We start from the raw sequence: 21,454 nt of genomic DNA, 5'->3' as shown, positions 1-21,454 counted from the left end.
TGGCTTAAAACAATACAATGTACAGTATTCACACAAAATCATACCCAACAGGCCACCTTTTGTTCCATCTTTTAGATTGACAAACAACATCGAGCATTACAACATTAACACTTCCTAAAAAGCATAATGATAAGCTTACATTGTTTACATTTTGCATTTTTTATTCAGATTTTTACCTTTAAAGGAATCAGTACATTTAACATTCTTTTACTTAATCTTACAGTTGAATTTACATGTTTTAATGGTTGTTTCTGTATTGGTTGTATTTCTTAACATATTAGATATGCTGCTATGCAGAATGACTAGTTGTTACACTATTTTCATGAATTACAATGCAATCTACCTTGTATTCAGGGTTCCCACTCTTTTTCAGGGATACATTTTAAGGACGTTCCTCAACTTTTCAGGACCTTTTAAATATCATTAAAGCAAGCTCTATTTGGACCGGATATATTTTACAAATAACATGCACACAGTAAAGTCCCTGTCAAAGACCCTGCATCATCCAGCAGGGCAGCATCACTAAACTGAAAAAAAAGATTCATTGAATTTAATACATTTTTTTAAGGTAAGTGGTTGCAATCAATTTATTAAAGCTACATTTAAACAAACGTTTTATATTTTATTTTACTTTATTAATCTTTTTTTGTTTTAATGTAGCTTAAATAAATTGATAGCAACCATGTACATTAAAAAATTGATTAAATTCAATGAATATTTTTTTCAGTGTATGGCGTAGAAAGAAATTAACAACGTAAAGCCTGCTACAGACAATGAAATTTCAAATATCTTAATTTAAGCCCTCAACGAAGCCTTCAAGGCAATGCTGCCTGGAAGGCACTTCCCGTGTCCCGAGCGTTTCAGCCAATCACAGCACTGGTGATAGATATCGAGCCTTCCGCCAGCTTCTGGCAGTTCGAGCTCACCATTGGTCAGGTGAGTAGCGCAAATATGGTAAGATAGGAATGTGACTGTTTTTGAATTCAGCTCGAAATGTTTTGAGCGTTTAAGTGACGTGTTTCTGCATTTTCACATGTCCGTGGCCCCACTTTCTTTTACGTGCCAGTTTCAGTATTGGTTACTCAATTTTTTTCCTTATTTCAAGCCATTGTTGCATTGGATTGGGGTTAGATTTGTGGTTTTCGTCTGATTTTTAAACTGTTTTCGCGTGGGTTTGGCATAATGCGGACGTCATTTTAAGCATTGGTTATATGTTTATTTGTCAGAATTTTAAACTGTTTTCGCTTGGGGTTAGAGTTGGGTTAGGATGTCATTTTATGTAACAGAAAGTTGTTCTAATCCCAAGGGACAATTGTAAGATAATAAGAAAAAAATTGAGTAACCAATACGTGAAACTGGCACAAAAAAGAAAGTCGTGCCACGGAAACGTGAAAACGTAGAAACACGTCACTTAAACGCTCAAAACATTTTGAGCTGAATTCAAATACAGTCACATTCCTATCTGACAATATCTGCACTTCTCACCTGACCAACGGTGAGCTCGAACTGCCAGAAGCTGGCAGAAGGCTCAATATCTAGCACCAGTGCTGTGATTGGCTGAAATGCTCGGGGGGACGGGGAGTGCCTTCCAGGCAGCGCTGCCTTAAAGGCTTCATTGAGGGCTTAAAACACCAACGAGTCAGGAGGTCACCTCCTGCTGAAAAACGGTGCTAATTAGCAAATCCAGGTGATTGGAACAAAATACTGGAGAGGAATTTTACTCATGGCACATTTTACACATCTGTCCGCAACAACCCCGAAAAACAGACCAGAAATGGCTTCAACCCGATGTGCGTTTGGACTCAGGAACGAGTCCGGCTCTATCGTTTTGCTGTTGCGGTCCTGTTCCGTTACAGCATCCAGTGGCTATCTGGGACTGCATTACATAGATCTAATAAACATAGACATGTACAGTATGTAGACTGTATAATGATGACACCTAAATCGTTTCTACGCCCCAAGTCAGTAAATGTCATCAGGGTGCACTGGTTGTAAACACAGTCATTGGCAGCGGAGGACCATCGTATAGACGTAGGACCAACAGTTAGAACCACATATATTGCCAAGACTGTTTCACAATGGTCATTTTAGGTCAGGATAGCCTAAAATCATAGTAGGCCCTACTTCAACTTGGCATTCCTAAACAGAGCGCTTTCTGCTAACGAACAAACTCTAAGGGGCGGTTTCCCGGACAGGGATTAGACTAGTCCTAGACTAAAACGTTTTTAAGAGCTGTCCAAACTGAAAACAACTTGCACTGACATATCTTAAAATACATCATTGCTCTTTGTTTTGCCTCAAAATGCACACAGGTAATGTTTTTAGTAAGGCATGTTTGTTAAAACTAGTTATATTTCCTAATTAAACTAAGGCCTAGTCCTGGATTAAGCTAATCCTTGCCGGGAAACTGCCCCTAAATGTTATTGCTTGTTACTTAAAGGGGCCATGGATTTGTCGATTTTATTGTTTTATACTGTTGTCTGAGGTCTACTTATGATGTTCGCGTGGTTTTTACATTCAAAAACAACAAAAGCAATAAGTAATAGGCCAGTGGCGGTTCTAGACAAATTTCACTAGGGGGGCCAATGTTTTACCAGAGGGGCACATAAAAAAATGGCAAGAAATTATAGATTATAGGGGTGGTTACAGGAATAAGTTTAAGACAGGACTAGGCCTTAGTTTAATTAGGAAATATAACAAGTTTTAACAAACATGCCTTACTAAATACATTACTTGTGTGCATTTTGAAGCAAAACAAAGGGCACTGGTGTATTTTAAGATATGGCATTGCAAGTTGTTTTCAGTTTGGGCAGCTCTTACATTTATTTTAGTCTAGGAGTCTAATCCCTTTCCGGGAAACTGTAAAGTAAAATAACGTTTACGGGGCAATCATATAAATATTTATTTAATACAAGTGAGTGAGTGCAGGTGCAAAAGGGGAGCTTGGCTCTTTTCTAAAGCCCCCCAACCGAAAATCATGCGTGCATACTTAATAAACTTTATGAAATGCAAACTTTTATACAGACAAACGTTTGTTTTAGTTTAGATATAAACACACAATGCTAGACAGTTAGGGACCACAATCTAATCAGTATTTAAAATAATATTTATTTTAAATTGTAAACATTTTTATATGTAAGATTTAATTAAATTCCTACAATTTTATGCATGTATATGTAAGAGCATAATTACAGCGCTTTGTACAATGTGTAAACTTTAAAAAGTTAGCGAGATGTTGGTTTTGCCGGTTGTTGATGAGTAACAGCTGTGAATGATCACAACGCGCTTATGCAGCCACGTCACCGTAGAACAAGTGAACAGTGTCCCAATGTCAAGTCAGCTAGAGTCCTTACCAGTGCCCAAACCTCCATACACATTCTCAACATCGGGAGATTGGGAACAAATTCGAGACACACGCCGAGCAGCAGCCGCAGCCGGCTACAGTGGTTGGGTGCGGCGCACTAATTTGCCAGTGTAGAACGTTGCGTCGCATTAGTTACGCTCTTGGCGCTCGCGTGTAAAATCAAAATAAATTTATACTTTTTATTTGGTCAGCACGGGGTGGCCACAGGGGTGGCCAGGGACTTGTCTACAGAGGCACGGTCCACCCTTGGCCTCTGTGTAGAACCGCCACTGTAATAGGCTATTTTGTAACATGGATTAGTGGCTCTCTGGAAAAATGGTTCGTTTGAAGGGGCGGGCCGCATTGAAGACCTGGACGTAAACACCCACTGCTATGATTGGACAGCTTCATTCCCTGTCATTACATGTGGGGAAATGTTTTAAAAACATTAATGTGTAAAAATAGCAGCCGAACACATATGTTTGAGCCACAAAAGATTCTGGGTGCTAAAGATGACACATAAATGACAATCCAGAAACAAAACTTTAAACTCGACGTGACTAAATTACCGCATACAACACAGTAAGCGCGCATCAGAATCTAAAAACGCTCCTGGTAATACATAAATTAAAGTTAAACATTACATTTAATATTACATTTTATTCATTTTTAATGTAATTAACTCTTTCGCCGCCCGCATTTTTCATGATTTTCACAAAAGTTGAATGCCTTCCAGAAAATGCTCCTTTTTAAAAACAAAAAGCTGAGATAATTACATTTTTGTAAAGGACTTCTGATAGAGATCAGATGCAGAGCGATCTTTAAAACATACACGGACATACAGCTGTTTGCCCTAGGGCAATACTTCCGGGTTTTATAAGTTATATTCTGTATATTATAAGTCATTACATATAAAGTAAAAAAGAGTTCAAATGAATAGTCTATCCTTTTTCCATATTAAACTGTTAAGCGTCGCCGTCCCGAATACGGGACACCTACGTTTGCATTAGTATTGTTGATGTCAATTTTAATCTATCACTACAAACTATATATTGTTGGAAAGGTCTAAGCCTCCAGAATAGACATTTCAACAGTATTTTATAAAATAAATTATGTACGGAGAGTAATTAATTCATTTATGAAGAGAGTGTGCCTCAAAACATTTATTTTCTGCTAAATGTCAATGTCCCACCAGCAGGACGCCTACATTACTTCAATGTTTGCATATGAATTCTTATCTAATCATGACAAACTGTATATTGTTTGAAAGCTCCAAGAGTGTAGACTTAACTCAATAGGGTGGGGTGACGCTCAATTAAACTATGTTATTACCTTAACTAAGAAGAGTTGACACATAGCCTTCCTCAAGTGGTACCCGGGAATGAAGGGGGCTCAGCTAAAGGCTATCAAAGTTTCGCCGCGCGCCACAGCAATGAAGTCTACACACTAAGATGATAGAGGTATGTATCAACTCTTCTTAGTCAAGGCAATAACATAGTTTAATATGGATAAAGGATAGACTATTCCTTTAAATAAATCTAGACAATTCTAATAAAGGCTAAACCCTGTTGGCACAGTTTTCTTTTCTCATGAAAAATATGGATAATGGAATGGCATTTTTAATTTTCGAATTATTATTTTTCAGAAACGAATATTCAAACATTTATGCACATCCTTAGTTCAAACTAGGTAACAGACCTGTTAATTAACAAAACATCAAATGAACATGGTAGTTTTTATATTTTCTTTGCCCTGCCCTTCTGTATATCCTTACTGTTTATTTGTGTGTCCATCCTTTGTGTGTCCATCCTTTTTGTTAAGTTTGAGCAACAGTTGGTTTTCAAAGTTAGCAGAGTACATCCTTGCTCAGTGAATTTCAGTCCAGCACTGTTAAAAAGATGCTCACAGACAGGAAGGCCATGTTTGAAGTTTGAAAGAAAAGATTTTTGATGCATTTTGTTTGGAACACAGGCAATGTACCCATCTAGATCCCCTGTATCACCTGGACTTCATTGAACAGAAGAAATCTTTTTCATCTTATTAATGTTGCTCCACTGCTGCCTCTGCCATCTCGTCAAGGTGTTGTCTCACATAGACTAGACCTATTAAATGTCAACAAACAACAATGCATATTGAATATTTATGACAATTAACGTTTTGATTAATGTGAAAAAAGAGTTGATCATAATGCAGAAACCGCATGAGAAAGACTCATTTGGCTGTACCTACAACACTGTGTTAAGTAGTAACAAAGTATACAAACTGGGATAAATAATTACAAACTGATTACACTATGATATAAAATTATGAAATCATACCTGCTTCTACGATATCAACCCAGTTTCAGTCTAGGTGATCTTGAACTTTGGCAGAAGGATGTTGCAGCAATCAGTTTAGGGTCTTGCATCATCCCACCAAATTGCTTTTGGACACCATCCTGAACTGCTCTGATAAGGGGCAGACAAGTGGCTGCTGGTCAATGGGGGGCCGCCCCCCTAAAGTTGGCCACAAAAGAAAGCTACTTTATATATATATAATGCAAATTAATACAAAATAAAATAATTTAGTTGTACTATTTAACAGTTAGTCATGTTATCATTTATTTAAATAAATTTAAAATAAAAACTGAGTTTGTTGTGTGTGTGTCTAGGGCACAACCCAAGCTAGTGTCTATGAAGGTCAGTAAATGTGGTAAAAGCATGTGACTGAGGCTGAGCTAAATGGCTGGTTTTAGATCCGCCTTGCGGTGCAGAACTGTGCACCCCAAACCCTCCCACTTATGTTGTAATCAAATTAATATTGTTTTTTATGTCTTTGACCTCATGTGATTAGATCGTTTTTGAGTGATTGAGTCTCATAACCGGGTTGTAGACTGCTAGATACAGTACTGATCAGTGGAAGCAAGTGAAATATCTTCAGATGAAAGAAAATATGATTTCATCCTTAAAAAATCACCCTTTACAAGGCGTTCAGTTGAAGAATAAATAAAGGATTAAGGAGCTTGGACCCGATTGAGCAGCAGGAAGTGATCGTGGTCGAGCTTACACTGTGCTTTTCCAGCACAAACGGAGTTGGCTAACGTTAGCTAGATGCTATGGAAGTCATGACTTTTTTTCCTGTTTGCTGTTTCAAAGTCTGCTTGATAGACTGTGCAAAAGTTTGTGGCACATTTGAGCTGCCTTTGCGTGGACATGATGTTCAGATAATTCGATAATCATCTGTGGCTTGGTCAACTTTATTGCAACATACTGGTCTGTGATTAGGAGACTTTACTGTGTGTGTGTGTGTGTGTGTGTGTGTGTGTGTGTGTGTGTGTGTGTGTGTGTGTGCGTGTCAGATGTGTTATCCAAAGTGTAATGGAAGAGCGTGAGATCAATCTCCATAACAAAAGTAAAACTGTAATAAGACATCGTCTATCTGAGGTTAAGACACAAGATGTAATCACAAGAGTCTGCTTTAATCTGTCTTCATGCGTTTATTACACAAGATGGTTTCAGATGAGTTTAGTTCAATTCAGGTTTTTACACATTTGTTGATATTTTAATCGCAGTAGTATTTTGTGATTTCATTTGTTCATATTTGCCTGTTTAGCACATAGTTTGCGTAATTTAGCGCCTCCGCTGTCACGGTGAGAAAAAAGCATTAATTGATCTGCTTTAAGTGATATTTAACATGTAAAGTGAAGTGATGAATGGTCTCTGTTCATCTGTTCTCTTCAAAAAATAAATAAACACATTTGAACTTGTATGCTGATCTTGTAAGTTCATGATAAAAATGAAAACAATTATTATCATTGAGACATATAGTAATTAAAGGATAATAATTGACTGTCTGTTGTAGTTCTTAACACTTTTCACCTTATTCTATTATGACAATAAATGTCATCAAGAGCGCCTGCCAAGACATAAAATGCATGTGACCCTGTCAATCTATGGCAAGCAAGTGTGGTCTTCTTCAACTGACTGGCAGCTCCATCATTTCTGGTTTGAAGAATGAAATGACCTTGCATTGAGGATTTAGTGTAAATAATAGTTCTTTAAAAAGAGGTTGTTAAACCAAAGAAATCGATAAAGATCCTTACAAATAGAGTTAATCATGAGCTTGTCGACCTTTGCCTGTGGCCCGTGGAGGAGTGGGACAATAATTCAGACTGGGAATTTGACTTAATCCCAGGCCACCTTTGCTGCTGCCTTCACCACCACCCTGTAATTCTGCTGACTTGCTATCTTATAGGCTAATATTATTTGTTTTGATTGTCAGATATAGCCAAAGAGCCAGTACGTTGCCGGCGTTAGGCCATGTGGTGGCATCATTGCACTGCGATTGCCCGATTTGTAGATTTTGAGAGGTCTGTCCATCATTAGCCTACCATGTCTAGCTGAGCACACTACACAGATAGCAGGAAGGAGAACGACTGTCAGGCTGTTGTTTATGCTTATGTTATGACCTTTGTGCCTGTTTTTTGGAATACTGTTTTTTTTAATTACCCTTTTGTCTTGTTTGCCTGGTTGGATTGTCTATCAGGTTTTTTTGGGATCACTGCCTGTTTTAATTGATAACTCTTTGCCTGTTTAAATAAACTTTTGCATTTGGCACTAAAACCACATATCATGGGTCTTCAACCAGGGTCTTCAACCCCAGAACAGTGTTATAATCATGTTTTATTTTCCCCATGTCTTGTGCTTTTATTTTGAAGTCTAATCCGGTTCCGTTTGTTTCTGTGCTATTTGTTATTTGTTATTTGTCACCATGGACAGTCATTGTTTGCACGCAAATCTCATTTGTTGCCATAGTATTTCATTGGTTAATTGTTCCATTCTCTGATACAGTATAACCCTAGTTGTCTTTTGTCAGTTCTTGAATGTTTTATTCCTGGTTTCCTGTTCCTTGTGGTTTATCTGTATGGATTACTATGACATTTATGTTAAATGCTAAGTTATGTTAAAAAAGGGTGTGCTTGGTAACTGGATGTGGCTTGGACAATGTGGAGGAGGTCATTCATTAAAGGTAGGGTAACAGATTTGACCCTGAAACATTTTTAGTTATGCTGGTTAAAAGTTTCCTCACATCCTAATAGCAATCACTGTGTTAAGTTGTTTAAATGTATTTGTAGAAATTTATGTCATCTGTGAAAGGCGTAGGACCAAAAAATTTTCAACCAATCATAGATTTCCAAATGGACGTTTCCTTTTTTGTCCCTCATACGTAAGCGTAATTTTAATGCCCACCACGCAAGCTAGTCCACGCAGACACCATACGTCATCGGCACGTTCACTTGCGATCACCTCCTGTCTGTAAACAGCGAGAACAGCAAACTTTTCTGCTGAATTGACAACCTACACAGGAGCAACAAAACGAAAGACATCTTTTATAACAACAACAGCAAAAACTGCCTGGATTAGCAAAGAGCAAAAACACAAATTAACATTGGCAACTTTACTGCTTTACCACAAGATGCGAACAGCTGCAGGAGGGTCTGAAAGGGTCGTTGCACTGTTTATTTTGGTAAGGTAGATACGCGATATGTTTGTTTTCAGATGGATTCAGATATTCTACTTTGATGAAACATTATGTTGCTTATGAAAGTTGTGTTTGTTTACGGATTAGCGTTACAATATAGTTACTACATCTACACAACCGAAAGTGTGCTTTAACTAATTCTGATGTAAACCAGTTGTTTATGTTGTTTTTGTTTTAAATGTTATTCACTTTGTACTGCAAAGTTTTCTCATTGGTGAATGAGACATGAGATGTGACCGTCTGATCTGTGCGTGTTCATGTGTTTTAAAAGAGGCGTGACTTTGGATAGCGATTTGACTGGAGGGTGGGGTCGTGATTTCATTGCTAGGTGGCTACCGTTAGCATTTTTCAAAATGTAAAACCTTACCTTTAAATGTTGTGATTTTTGAAGAATATTCTCACGCATGAAACAATGATGCTGGAGTACAAAAAAACAGTTTAGAAAGCTTCTCCATGGTTTGGCTTCACTTATACAAGAAATAAAACCGTCAAGTTTCTAACCTGTCAACGGCGGACTGGGCTATCAAAGCAGTCGTGAGTCATTGTAGACTTGTAACTTTGAAGATCATTAGCATGTACTAACACTTACAGACCAAAAGAAATGTAAAACTAGAAAAAAGAAATAGGGGCTGTTCAAGACATAAGTATATATTTAATAATTTCCTTGTTCTTCTTTCTTGTAAAGCTGCTCTGAAGCAGTGAAACATTGAAAAAGCACTGAACAAATACATAGAGTATGTTTATGATGATACACACCAGTGTGGGACATACTAAATTTGTACATTTAAAAAACTTTAATTGAGAAGTTAATAAACGCAATTCACAATCCGCACATTGTATTGGAATCAACTCACGCATATAAAGTTGCATCCCTGACAGTGTGCTGAAAGTTTGGTCTTTACAAGTGCAGTGTGTAGTAGTTGAACCTGCCTGGATTTCACAGACAAGGTCACACATTTGACTAAGCACATTTTAATTAACATTAACGCTATGTTATGGGCTACATTTCTGGGAACCATGGCCACTTTGATTGGCAAAGGACTGGCCAAGAGGCTATATGACTGGGAACAGAGTATAGGAATGTAAAGCAACCAATCATGCTTCAAATTGAGCTGCATAATGTTTAGGGGTTGTTTACTAATCTAATGTTTAATAACAGGCTAGTCTGCAACCAGTAAATCATTCATTAACCATCGTCTTTAAAGTTTATAAGAACAACAATAGGGAATCAGTCTCCTAAAAATGTTAATTACAAAACACCTTAACAAATTGGTGGAAATCATAAAATCATATGTAGACTTTGTTCAGAAAATTTCAAACAATCTAAAACTAACAAACACTGATTATTTTGTGGTCACGACTCTTTACCCACATGGAATCGTCATTTCATTTTTGCCCATATAAGCGGCTGATATCTGCTTCTCGTTTAGGTATTTCACTTGATTTTTTTATAATAGTCCTGCTTGACTAGTTTACTCTGTTTTTCTGAGACATGCTGTCTGATAGGATACCTGATTCTCATGTGGAGATGGAAGGCTTTGCACTTCACAGGATGAACAGAAACCAAGCAAGTACGAGTAAGAAGCAAGGTGGAGGTGTCTGTCTGTATGTGAACAGTCACTGGTGTCATACCCAACATGTTACAGTAAAAGAAAAAGTTTGTAACCCGAATATTGAGCTCTTTGCAGTGAGTTGTAGAGCTTATTACCTACCCACGGAGTTCTCCCATGGTATTGTCATGGTGGTGTATATCCCCCTATCAGGTAATGGGAAGTGTGCCACTGAGACAATTTCGAGAATCACGCATTACTTACAGCGCTCCTCTCCAGATGCGCTGGTTATTCTGAAGGGGGACTTTAATCACAAATGGTGACGTGTCCTTGGAGGGGTGACAATATTATTGACTTGTTTTTATGAACGTTATGAATGGTTATGTTGCTACAATTCTTCCTTCGCTGGGTAAATCAAACCATAACCTGATAAATTTGACTTACAACTATTCACCAGTGATACAGGTATGTAAACAGCTGATTACGTCAAAGTCTGTGCGCATCTGGTCAGATGATGCTTGTGAAACACTAAAGGGGTGCTCGGAATGCACTGACTGGTCTGTGTTTTTTGACGGAGACAGTGATTTGGACAGTATCTCTGATAAAGTGACTTGTTATATTAATTATTGTGTTGAATCTGTAATTCCGTGTACACAAATCAAAATCTTTCTCAATAACAAGCCATGGGTCACCAGAGAAGTTAAAGCTGCTATTAATAAGAAGAAAGTTGCCATTTATAGTGATGATAAAGAAAGGATTAATGATGCCCAGAGAGAGTTGAAAGTTATTATCAGACAGGGCAAACAAAAATATAAGGAAAGTGTTAAAAATAAAATGTCCAGTTACAACACTCGAGGGCTATGGAATGGTATGAGGTGTATTACTAGATATGGGACTAGCAATCCCAGTTTATGTCATTTGGGTATACAGACTAACGATGCCAGTACTTTTTTTGCCAGGTTTGATGAGTACAATTTCTTTTCTGTACATGAGAATGTCCTCTCTAATCTTAGGCAGAGCAGTTCTAAGGACTGTACTTGAGCTATTAATCTTAACACTAATGAGGTCCATCAGCAGTTAAGGCGTATCAAACCAAATAAGGCAGAAGGCCCTGATGGTGTCCATCCTCGTACCCTAAAAGTGTGTGCTGATCAGCTATGCTCTGACCTTTATTCACTGTTTTCTTTGTCTCGAAAATACCGGTTATGTGGAAAACATCTTGCCTTATTCCTATTCCCAAAAAAGGTGTCAATAGTCTTGCTGATTTGAGTCCTATAGTTCTGACATCACACATTATGAAGTTTTGTTTTGAGAGGGTTGTACTTGACCATTTGACTAGACACGTGTCTGTTTTTTCAGGATCCCTTGCAATTTGCATATAGGAAGGATGTGGGGGTAGTAGGCCTGTAGCGACATCAAAATTACGCCAACGTCATATTTTTGCATCAACGCTTCGACACAGCTCGCCACACGCACGTGTGAGCCCAAAACATTAAACATTTAATTTCAGGCCCAAAAAATGAATGATCACATTCGTCTAATCTTTCATAACGATTCGCTAGCTGCCCGTCCCATAAGCAGGCTGTCAAAAAACGCGTCTGTGGAGGCAGCCTGGGCTCTGAGATCTGCACACAAAAACAATTGGTTTCACCAACCACTCAAAACCAAAATAAAGTGTTCCAACCAATCACCGACAGAGGGTGGCTGTTGTTAGGTAGAAAAAAAGCCAGTGTCAAAACCTTAGAACAGCAACCCCATGTCGGTGCTTGGAATGTCTTTAAAATTATGTAAGTGAAGTCGTACATTGCTAATAGTACATGATTTCAGTGTATATAGGCTGGAAGTGTGTATAGTAATTTTCTTTGTGGACTGAATAAAGTTTAAGATTGGCATGTGTTTTTTACCTAGGCTTTCACTGAGGGTATCACCAACCAGTTAATGGGCTGCTATGTGGGCTCTTTGACAGAAGGTCCTGTTATACTGGTGAGAGTTTTTGGACAGATGACTGAGCTGTTTTTGGACAGAGAAAAGGAAATGGAAATGTTCAGAGTGCTACACAAAAATGGTTGTGGCCCTAGGCTGTACTGCAGTTTTACCAATGGGATCTGCTATGAGTTTGTCAGAGGAGTTGTGCTGGATGACATATTACTCAAACGGCCATCTGTTTACAGGTCTGCTAACACACAGCTTTCACATACTGTACTGCATGGTTCCCCAAATCTTACCATGGAGTGCCAGAGCACTGCAGAGTTTAGCTCCAACCCTGATCAAACACACCTGAGCAAACTAAACATTCGCTGCGTCCAAAAACTCAAGGCAGTGACTCGTTGCCTCGCTGCCTCATGAGGAAATGACTTCGGAGGTATGAAGGCAGCTCAGAAAAAGACTTTCGGACACACTTCAAAGGCAGCGTGTTTGAAATTTAAACAGAGAGCGCCTTTGTGATAACTAATTACACATTTGAAAACTACAATACTAATTTCTCACTAGAAATGCAATTAAAATGTGTAAAAAGTGAAAATCTACCTTTATTTACACTAAATTGGGGGTCCAGTCACATCCTTGGCCGCCATTTTATTTTTTCGAACTCGACCGGGCTCGACCAATCACATTCTTAATGTACGTCTACGCATAGGTATCTCAGGAGACAGGAAGTAAACCAAACATTGAATTCGGTCATGCCTTGATGCCTTCCTGCCTTGGAAAGCTGCCTCAGAAGGCAGCAATTTAGAGTTTTCGGACGCAGCCAAGGTCTTCATGATCACTAGACATTCACAGGTGGGTAAGTTTGATTAGGGTTGGACCTAAAATCTGTAGTGCTCCTGCCCTCCAGGGTATTATTTGGGGAACCCTGCTGGACTGTAATGCATGTCAATTGTACTTTAATCAGGGATTTTAAATTTTTGTATTTGACATTCCGCCTCTGACTTTTCAAAGCATCCTTTAAAAATTAAGTTAAAGAAAACATTCTCTGTTAAAAAGCTTATGAAATAACAATCTGTTTTATTGACAATTTTATTGACAAAATTTTGTGGTACACACAAAACTTTTAAATATGGACACACACTGCAACTTTTGACTGCATGTCACTGATTTGTCTTAGAATCAAAATGCAAAACTTGTCTAGTAATGTAGTATGTGCTCTGTACTATTTCAGGTATTATTGAATATGGTTGATTGCAGGGATATTTGAACTATTTTTAAACCAAACTGCAGCTTTTTGATCCTTAAGCGTCTCATGCAACACACTTAAATTACTTTCACTGCAGACTGATTGCAGCAGAAATGGGGAAAATCCATGCAATAAAGGATGGAGAGCTTGAAAACAGTTCACCAATGACACCAGTTCTGTGGTCTAGATTATCCAACTTCCTGATCCTGGCTCAGAGTTCTGATGCTCCAGTACAGTCAAGGTATGAGAACTTTTAGCCTTATGCCATTATTTTTTAGCCTTATAGCCTTATTTTTACCTTATGCCATACTCTAAGCAGTGCCTTGATGTGCACCTCCCTAAAAACGTAATCACGCATCAGTTCTAGTTGGGATGCAACAGCTGTGATTGGTCGGCTAGAACCCCTTCCTCAGAATTCTTTTTATATTTGCTAATGGCTCAATGGTTATAGCTCCTTGAGGAAAAGTGATTTGTGAGGAAAATATAGATTTGCAAGGCTCACTTCATTCTATTAACTTTATAGTGGTTAATAATTTTCAGTTTTTTTTCTATAGCAATTGATCTACAATTGAATCTGAATTCTACTGAAAGCTAAACAGGAAAAAGCTTAACAGTAGGGCTGAATGATTAAATGCTTTATACTAAAATCATAAAAGAGTCTGTAAAACACAAAGGTTCTAAAAGATAACTAAAAAACAGGACCTTTAATGTGTGAAATAATTTTGGAGTTCTGATGTTTTTCAAAGGCAAGTGCTATGTAAAACCTGACAAACATCTGTGTCGACCTCACACTTGGCTAATGCCGAGTTCAGACTGTATGATTTTCAAACTAGTCGGGTCACCTGTGGTTTCACACTGCGTGATTATCTGGGGAAGGGTTCAGTCGCTGCTGTTTCAGACTGCATGATGGATTGGCGACAGGGGTTTTCATACTGCATGACTTTACCGTAAGAAGAATCGCCGATAACTTTTCCCGGACCACAAACTACGTCTCACAACCAAACGCACGCGAGAAGTGACGCAAAGGAACCAAAGCGAGGTCACGCGTGCAAGACCGGAGTTCTCACGTGAGACTGGGATTATTATTAAAAATGGTCACCCGCAAGAAATTTACCATATAAATTGCATGTGCGCTCATTTGCAGCAGAAAGAAGAAGAAATAAAAATTATGAAGGAGGAAATGTTTTGAGAGACTCCTCCCCGAACTTCCAGCTATCCTGTATGTTGCTCTCTCATTGGATGTAGGTCATCGCCGATGTTATTGTCAGTCAAAACACATTTCACACGGCATGATTTTGAATCGCCGACCGGTCCAGATATTTAGCATGCCAAATATCTCACGGGTGTCGGCGACTCGTCGGCGATCCTCTCAGAACGCATCTTTTATAATTCACACTGTGTGATTGTCACTTGCGTGCACGAGCAACGATTTGCCTGTGATTTCGGGCATTTGTCGGCGATTTCTCAAAACCTGTCGGCGAGTCAAAATCAGGGCTAAAATCATGCAGTCTGAACTCGGCATAAAAGTCCCACTAGTGAACACACCACTTCACAACCACCACAACTGACAGCCAACTTTACGACACCATAACTGGTTACCTGGCTAAAGATATGGTGTCAATTTGCATAACTAAAGTACCTAAAGTAACTCACAATTGAAAAAAAAATCTACCTCAGGAGTAGAGCTGGCGAAAAAAATCGTCTGTGATTCTCCGATTCTCATGCGTGTCTCATTGGTAAAGCCGGTTCGGTGATTAGTAGTAAACCGCTATCACCTGCTTTCAGATGGAGCTGCATTTACGGCACAGAGCCGTATTTCACCGAAAGCTAGGCAAAATCGCGTTCATAATCGTGAAAGATCGTCTTGGTGATTGTCAACTTCTTGGTGAAATACAGCTCTGTCTATGCTGCTCCATTTGAAAGCAGGTGATGGTGATTTAGTACCAATCACAGAACCGGCTTCACTGATAAGACGCGCATGAGAATCGCAGGCAATGTTTTTTGCCAGCTCTACTCAGGAGCCATTTAACTTCACAGATTTCTTTAAATTCCAACACTGTTAAACTGTCGTATTCGTCATGTCTCTGGATTAGTCAGTGAATACAAGGTGCAACAAGTTGTTGTTTTTTTTAACACAGATGCCAGGGGAGAGCGCAAACGCAGTCCCCCACTTTCAGAAATGTTGCAGTTGAGATTCCCAAATTTGGGGAATTTGCAAGGGTCCGCACAACCGGGGGCAATGGCTTATGGGTTGAAATTAGACTCAAAATAATTAACAAATACCTACACATTTATCTGTGAACTTGATGCACGTTACAAATGTATTTTACTATCCATGAGCAAATGTCTTCCCTGCTGAAAAAACAGCATACCAGCAAGACCAGCATATGTTGTGTTTTGGTGCTTGTTTGCAAGTGAACACCAGCTAAACCAGCACCAGCAGTAGCACCAGCTAAACCAGCACCAAACCAGCATTAGCACCAGCATACCATGCTGGTCATACCAGCAACACCAGCATACAGTTGAAAGAAAAAGTATGTGAACCCTTTGGGCTTACTTTGAATTCTTCATAAATTGGTCATAAAATGTGTTCTGATCTTCATCTAAGTCACAACAATAGAGAAACACAGTCTGCTTAAGTTAATACCGCACAAGCATTATACGTTTTCATGTTTTTATTGAACACAACATGTAAACATTCATAGTGCAGGGTGAAAAAAGTATGTGAACCTTTGGGTTTAATAACTGGTTGACCCTCCTTTGGCAGCAATAACCTCAACCAAACGTTTCCTATAGTTGCAGATCAGACCTGCACAACGGTCAGGAGAAATTTTGGACCATTCCTCTTTACAAAAGTGTTTCAGTTCAGCAATATTCTTGGGATGTCTGGTGTGAATCGCTCTCTTGAGGTCATGCCACAGCATCTTAATCGGGTTGAGGTCAGGACTCTGACTGGGCCACTCCAGAAGGCGTATTTTCTTCTGTTGAAGCCATTCTGTCGTTGATTTACTTCTATGCTTTGGGTCGTTGTCCTGTTGCATCGTCCATCCTCTGTTAAGCTTCAGTTGGCGGACAGATGATCTTAAGTTTTCCTGCAAAATGTCTTGATAAACTTTGGAATTCATTTTTCCATTGATGACAGTAATCCATTCAGGGCCTGAGGCAGAAAAGCAGCCCCAAACCATGATGCCCCCTCCACCATATTTCACAATTGGGATGAGGTTTTGATGTTGGTGTGCTGTGCCTTTTGTTCTCCACACATAGCGTTGTGTGTTCTTTCCAAACAACTCAATTTTGGTTTCATCTGTCCACAGAATGTTTTGCCAGTAGTGCTGTGGAACATCCAGGTGCTCTTTTGCAAACTTCAAACGTGCTGCAATGTTTTTTTTTTTGGACAGCAGTGGCTTCCTCCGTGGTGTCTTCCCATGAAGTCCATTCTTGTTTAATGTTTTCCTTATTGTAGATTTGTCAACAAAAATGTTAGCATGTGCCAGAGATTTCTGTAAGTCTTTAGCTGACACTCTAGGATTCTTCTTCACCTCATTGAGCATTCTGCGCTGTGCCTTGCAGTCATCATTACAGGACTACCACGCATGGGGAGTGTAGCAACAGTGCTGAACTTTCTCCATTTGAAGACAATCTGTCTTGCCGTGGACACATGGACATCAAGGCTTTTAGATATACTTTTGTAACCCTTTCCAGCTTTATGTAAGTCAACAATTCTTGATCGTAGGTCTTCTGAGACCTCTTTTGTGCGAGGCATGGTTCACATCAGACAATGCTTCTTCAGAACAGCAAACTCAAAACTAGTGTGTGTTTTTTATTGGACAGGGCAGCTTTAATCAACACATCTAATCTCATCACATTGATTGGACCCCAGGTTGGTTGACTCCTTGCTCCAATTAGTCATTAGCCTAGGGTTACGACTTATTTAATGCTTTTTTACTTCATCTATACTGTTTTTTTACAGACTTTAATGTAAAATATACATGTACATTTATTTGTATGTATTTCTGATTGTTTGGCAATTCAGATTGTAGACAAATTTAAGTATTTAGTTTTAACTCCGGGTTGTCCGTTTTTGGCCACCGGCTCGCGTGTTATTTAGACGTGCTTCGCCGCCGCCCGCATCAGCGCATCATGAGAGCTTTGTAAGCTTCCTGCTATATAGTCTACTTTATTTTGTTAATAACGAGACAGACACAAAGAAAGAAATGGAACGGAGAACATTTATTATATGTCGTGCTCTTTCGAAAATGAACCGGATAACTGCACATGGCCGTTTAAAAGCAAACAATAATAGCCCCGTCTTTGTGTTGTTAAATTAAGCTCGTAACTTTGCACAGTCAGCAATAAGGTATCGAGCCAGTTTACATTATTTGTAAAATAATGTTAAATTCAAATACTCTTGTTAGATCCGTCTGTTGTTTTTACCGGATAACCACCGCGGAGCAGAGGTTCTCCGCAGCCTGGCATTATTGTAGTCAGACGAACAGGCTTTCACCGGAGCAGGTAGACTAAATTTGGTTGTCTTTCTTCACGAAACATGTCAAACTAAACATATTCATATGCCGACCGAGCAGTCTGATATGTTGTCTATGTTTTTTCGTTCGCTCCGGGTTCTTCCTTGGTGTATAGAGTCTGTTTACATGATGATAGCGTAGCTATACTTTGTCAAGTCCTCAACTTTAAACTTCACTTGGGTTTGGGTATTATATTTGGTATGATATAATTTCTGTAAGATCAAACAGTACTGAATTCGTACTAACGACCGACTTGAAACTATTTGACTCAGACTTCGCTCTGCGCGGGTTTTAACACCATTTTTCTGTAGGCTATTTTTTTAAGAAAAATTATAAATCTATTTTTTTTACAATGTTTTCAACTTAAAAATACATACATACATATATAAAGAATATAAGCTTAGTTTGTTGTGGATATTTCCTAATTATAAGCCTTTTGTGAAATTGTGACAAAATGAAAAATACAAAACACGTATGTCTTAATTAGCGTAATTTAAATAAACAAATATTCGAATATTCTGTTTTTATGAGTTTAAATATTCGAATATTAAATTACTGGAAAATGCCCATCCCTACTTTCAGCACCATGGACAGGTCCCAAGGAGGAATAGAGGGAGGGCGACATCAACTTTAATGGTGGAGGGGGACAGCCTACCATCTAACCGGTGTTGATGGTTTGTAAGCACGACATTAATAGGCATTCTCGGGGGTCTTCGCATTGCGAAGAGCACCAATCGACCAAAAGGTTCCATTTAAGTGCGTATGCGTGTCTAGTAGACGGCGCTCGCGCTGCGGCGATGGTGTAAGATACCGCTTGTGATAAATCACCTAAACCTTGTGCGCGCTCAACGACTATACATGGAGATCCCACAGGTCGGGGCGCGGGTGCCATAATGTGCCCCCTCCTTGAGAAAGAAGGTCCTTCCTCAGGGGAATTCGTCAGGGAGGGGCTGTCGCGAGGAGCATCAGTTCTGGAAACCAATTCCTGGTCGTCCAGAATGCGTATTTGCAAATCCCCCACGGCCAGCGCAATGCCATGTGAATGGCACAAAGGGACCTCAGATGCTTCTGACTCCAAAGGAGGAGATGACGGGTGAGATGCGACAGGTGAAGAGAGCGCCAACCGCATTGACGGTTGATATACGCAACAGTCGCAGTATTGTCGGTGCGAACTAACACATCCTTCCCTCTTAGCTCTGTAGCGAACCGTACAAGTCCCAGATATACAGCCCACAACTCGCGGCAGTTGATGTGCCAGTGCAGCTGGGGTGCTGTCCACACCCCCGAGGCTGCAAGCCCATCGTATGTGGCTTCCCACCCCGTGTCGGATGCATCTTTGTGTACAACAGCATTCCAAGAGACCTGTTTCATGGGAACATCTGCTCTCAGAAACGCGGGGTCTGACCACGAGGTGAATGTTAGATGACACGCAGGTGTAATGGTTACACGGTGAATGCCAGCGCGCCACGCTCTCCTCGGGACTCGATCGTGAAGCCAACGCTGAAGCGGTCTCATATGGAGCAGCCCGAGCAGTGTCACAGCCACGGCTGCTGCCATATGTCCCAGAAGCTTCTGAAATTGTTTCAGAGGGACCGCGTTCTTCCCTCGAAATGAACCGAGGCAAGTCAGAATCAACTGGACGCGCACTTCTGTTAAACGCGCCAATAAATTGATCGAGTCCAGTTCCATGCCGAGAAAAGAGATCCTCTGCGTGGGGCAGAGTTTGCTCTTTTCCCAGTTGACCCGAAGACCCAAACGGGTGAGATGCCGAAGCGGTAAGTCTCTGTGTTCGCACAGCGTCCGCAGAGAATGCGCTATTATATATCGTTGAGGTAAGCCAATATGCGAACACCGCTCTCTCTCAGGGGTTTTAACGCCGCTTCCCCTACTTTTGTGAACACACGAAATGTGCACACGAACAGCCCGGATGGTAGTACTTTGTATTGGTATGCCCGCCCCTCGAACTCAAAGCGAAGAAACGGCCTGTGGTGAGGGAGAATGGACACATGAAAGTACACGTCTTTCAGGTCTATAGCTGCAAACCAATCTTGGGGGCGTATTGACTGAAATATCAGTTTCGGGGTTAACATTCTGAAGGATCGTTTTTGGAGAGTCCGGTTCAGAACACGCAAATCCAAGATCGGTCGTAACCCACCGGCCTTTTTGGGAACTATGAAATATGGGCTGTAAAAGCCTGAGCTCATGCACGGAAAGCGCAGACTCCGGGAAGCACCCACTGGCGATAGAAGAGGAGGGTGAGCTGGTGTGTGTCCGCTCACGGCTCTCTCAATCCTCAGGAGACCTGGTGAGGGAAGAGGAATGCAGTCTTAGTGTGGTCTGTGGGTACCGGTTGGACAGCCGGTGGAACAGCAGAATGAAACCAAGGATTTTCCACCCGGCCCTTTTCCAGGGGAAGGAGCAGTGTGTTCACCATCTCCCGAAGAGTGATCCCATCCGATTCCAGGTCCGAAGGAGGGCATGCTCTCGCAGTGAAAACATGAACCCTCCACAAATGCTCATATATTAAGGTCAACATATGAGGTCACCGCACACTCACTGTGAGCTCATACTACTTACTACACATATAGCTCACACTGTGAATTATCATGGTATGAGAATGGTGTGAAGTCACTGTGATCTCGTGTGATCTCACGTGTTGACTGGGAATGCAATTATAATGTTTTTAATGCTACCGTTTTAAGAATGTTACATACACAATAGTAACGTTTTCAATGCTAAGGTGTGTTGAACGTTCCACTAACAATACAATAATAACGTTTCTAATGCTAACATTTTAAGGACATTTATTAATTGCAGATAACGTTGGGGAAAAGTTCTATTAATGTTATTGAAAGAACATTTTTGGATAAATTTTAATAAAACCTTTAGAGAATGTTAGCCAAAGTTATGGGAACGTTCCCTGTTGGCTGGTATCAGACTAGACCTCAATAGTTGGGTCCTGGCATGAACTGGAGAGGTGTGTGAGGCAGCCATCTTGTGAAGTGGCTCAGGTGTGGCAGCCATCTTGTGAAATGGCTGAGGTGCGGCAGCCATTCTGTGTATAGGCTCGAGTGCGGTAGCCATCTTGAGATCAGGTGCAAGTATGGTGACGGCCCTCTTCATAACAGGTGTGGACGTGGCAATGGCCATCTTGGTAACAGGTGCAGATATGGCCGTATCCATTTTAAAGACAGGGGCTGGCATTGTGACAGCCATCTTGGGCACAGATACGGGTAAGGCGGCAGCCATCTTGGGAACAGAGACAGGCAAAGGGTGCTTCTCAATTCTTATTTGTGCATCATCGTTTCCTTTCCTGTGTTCCTTTCCTCGCGTCTTAGCTCCACCC

The 21,454-nt window shown here is 40.2% G+C and overlaps 1 protein-coding gene across 3 annotated transcripts in view; it reads left to right on the top strand.

The window, feature by feature from the left end:
* LOC129433239 (ethanolamine kinase 1) overlaps positions 1-21,454 on the top strand; it is a 39,925-nt gene that overhangs the window by 1,435 nt on the left and 17,036 nt on the right. For 2 of the 3 annotated variants that reach the window (XM_055191772.2, XM_055191771.2), the window contains exons 2-3: positions 12,322-12,584; positions 13,683-13,826. In XM_055191772.2, the coding sequence (XP_055047747.1) occupies positions 12,322-12,584; positions 13,683-13,826 (407 nt within the window). Of the gene's footprint in view, positions 1-9,820; positions 10,453-12,321; positions 12,585-13,682; positions 13,827-21,454 lie in introns of those variants that run through there. The other variant, XM_055191773.2, reaches the window with a different exon arrangement.

The sequence above is a fragment of the Misgurnus anguillicaudatus genome, chromosome 6 (assembly GCF_027580225.2).
Source record: "Misgurnus anguillicaudatus chromosome 6, ASM2758022v2, whole genome shotgun sequence".
Lineage (NCBI taxonomy): Eukaryota > Metazoa > Chordata > Actinopteri > Cypriniformes > Cobitidae > Misgurnus > Misgurnus anguillicaudatus.
Note: the sequence above shows the minus strand (reverse complement) of the source record. Positions and strands in the feature narration are given on the sequence as shown.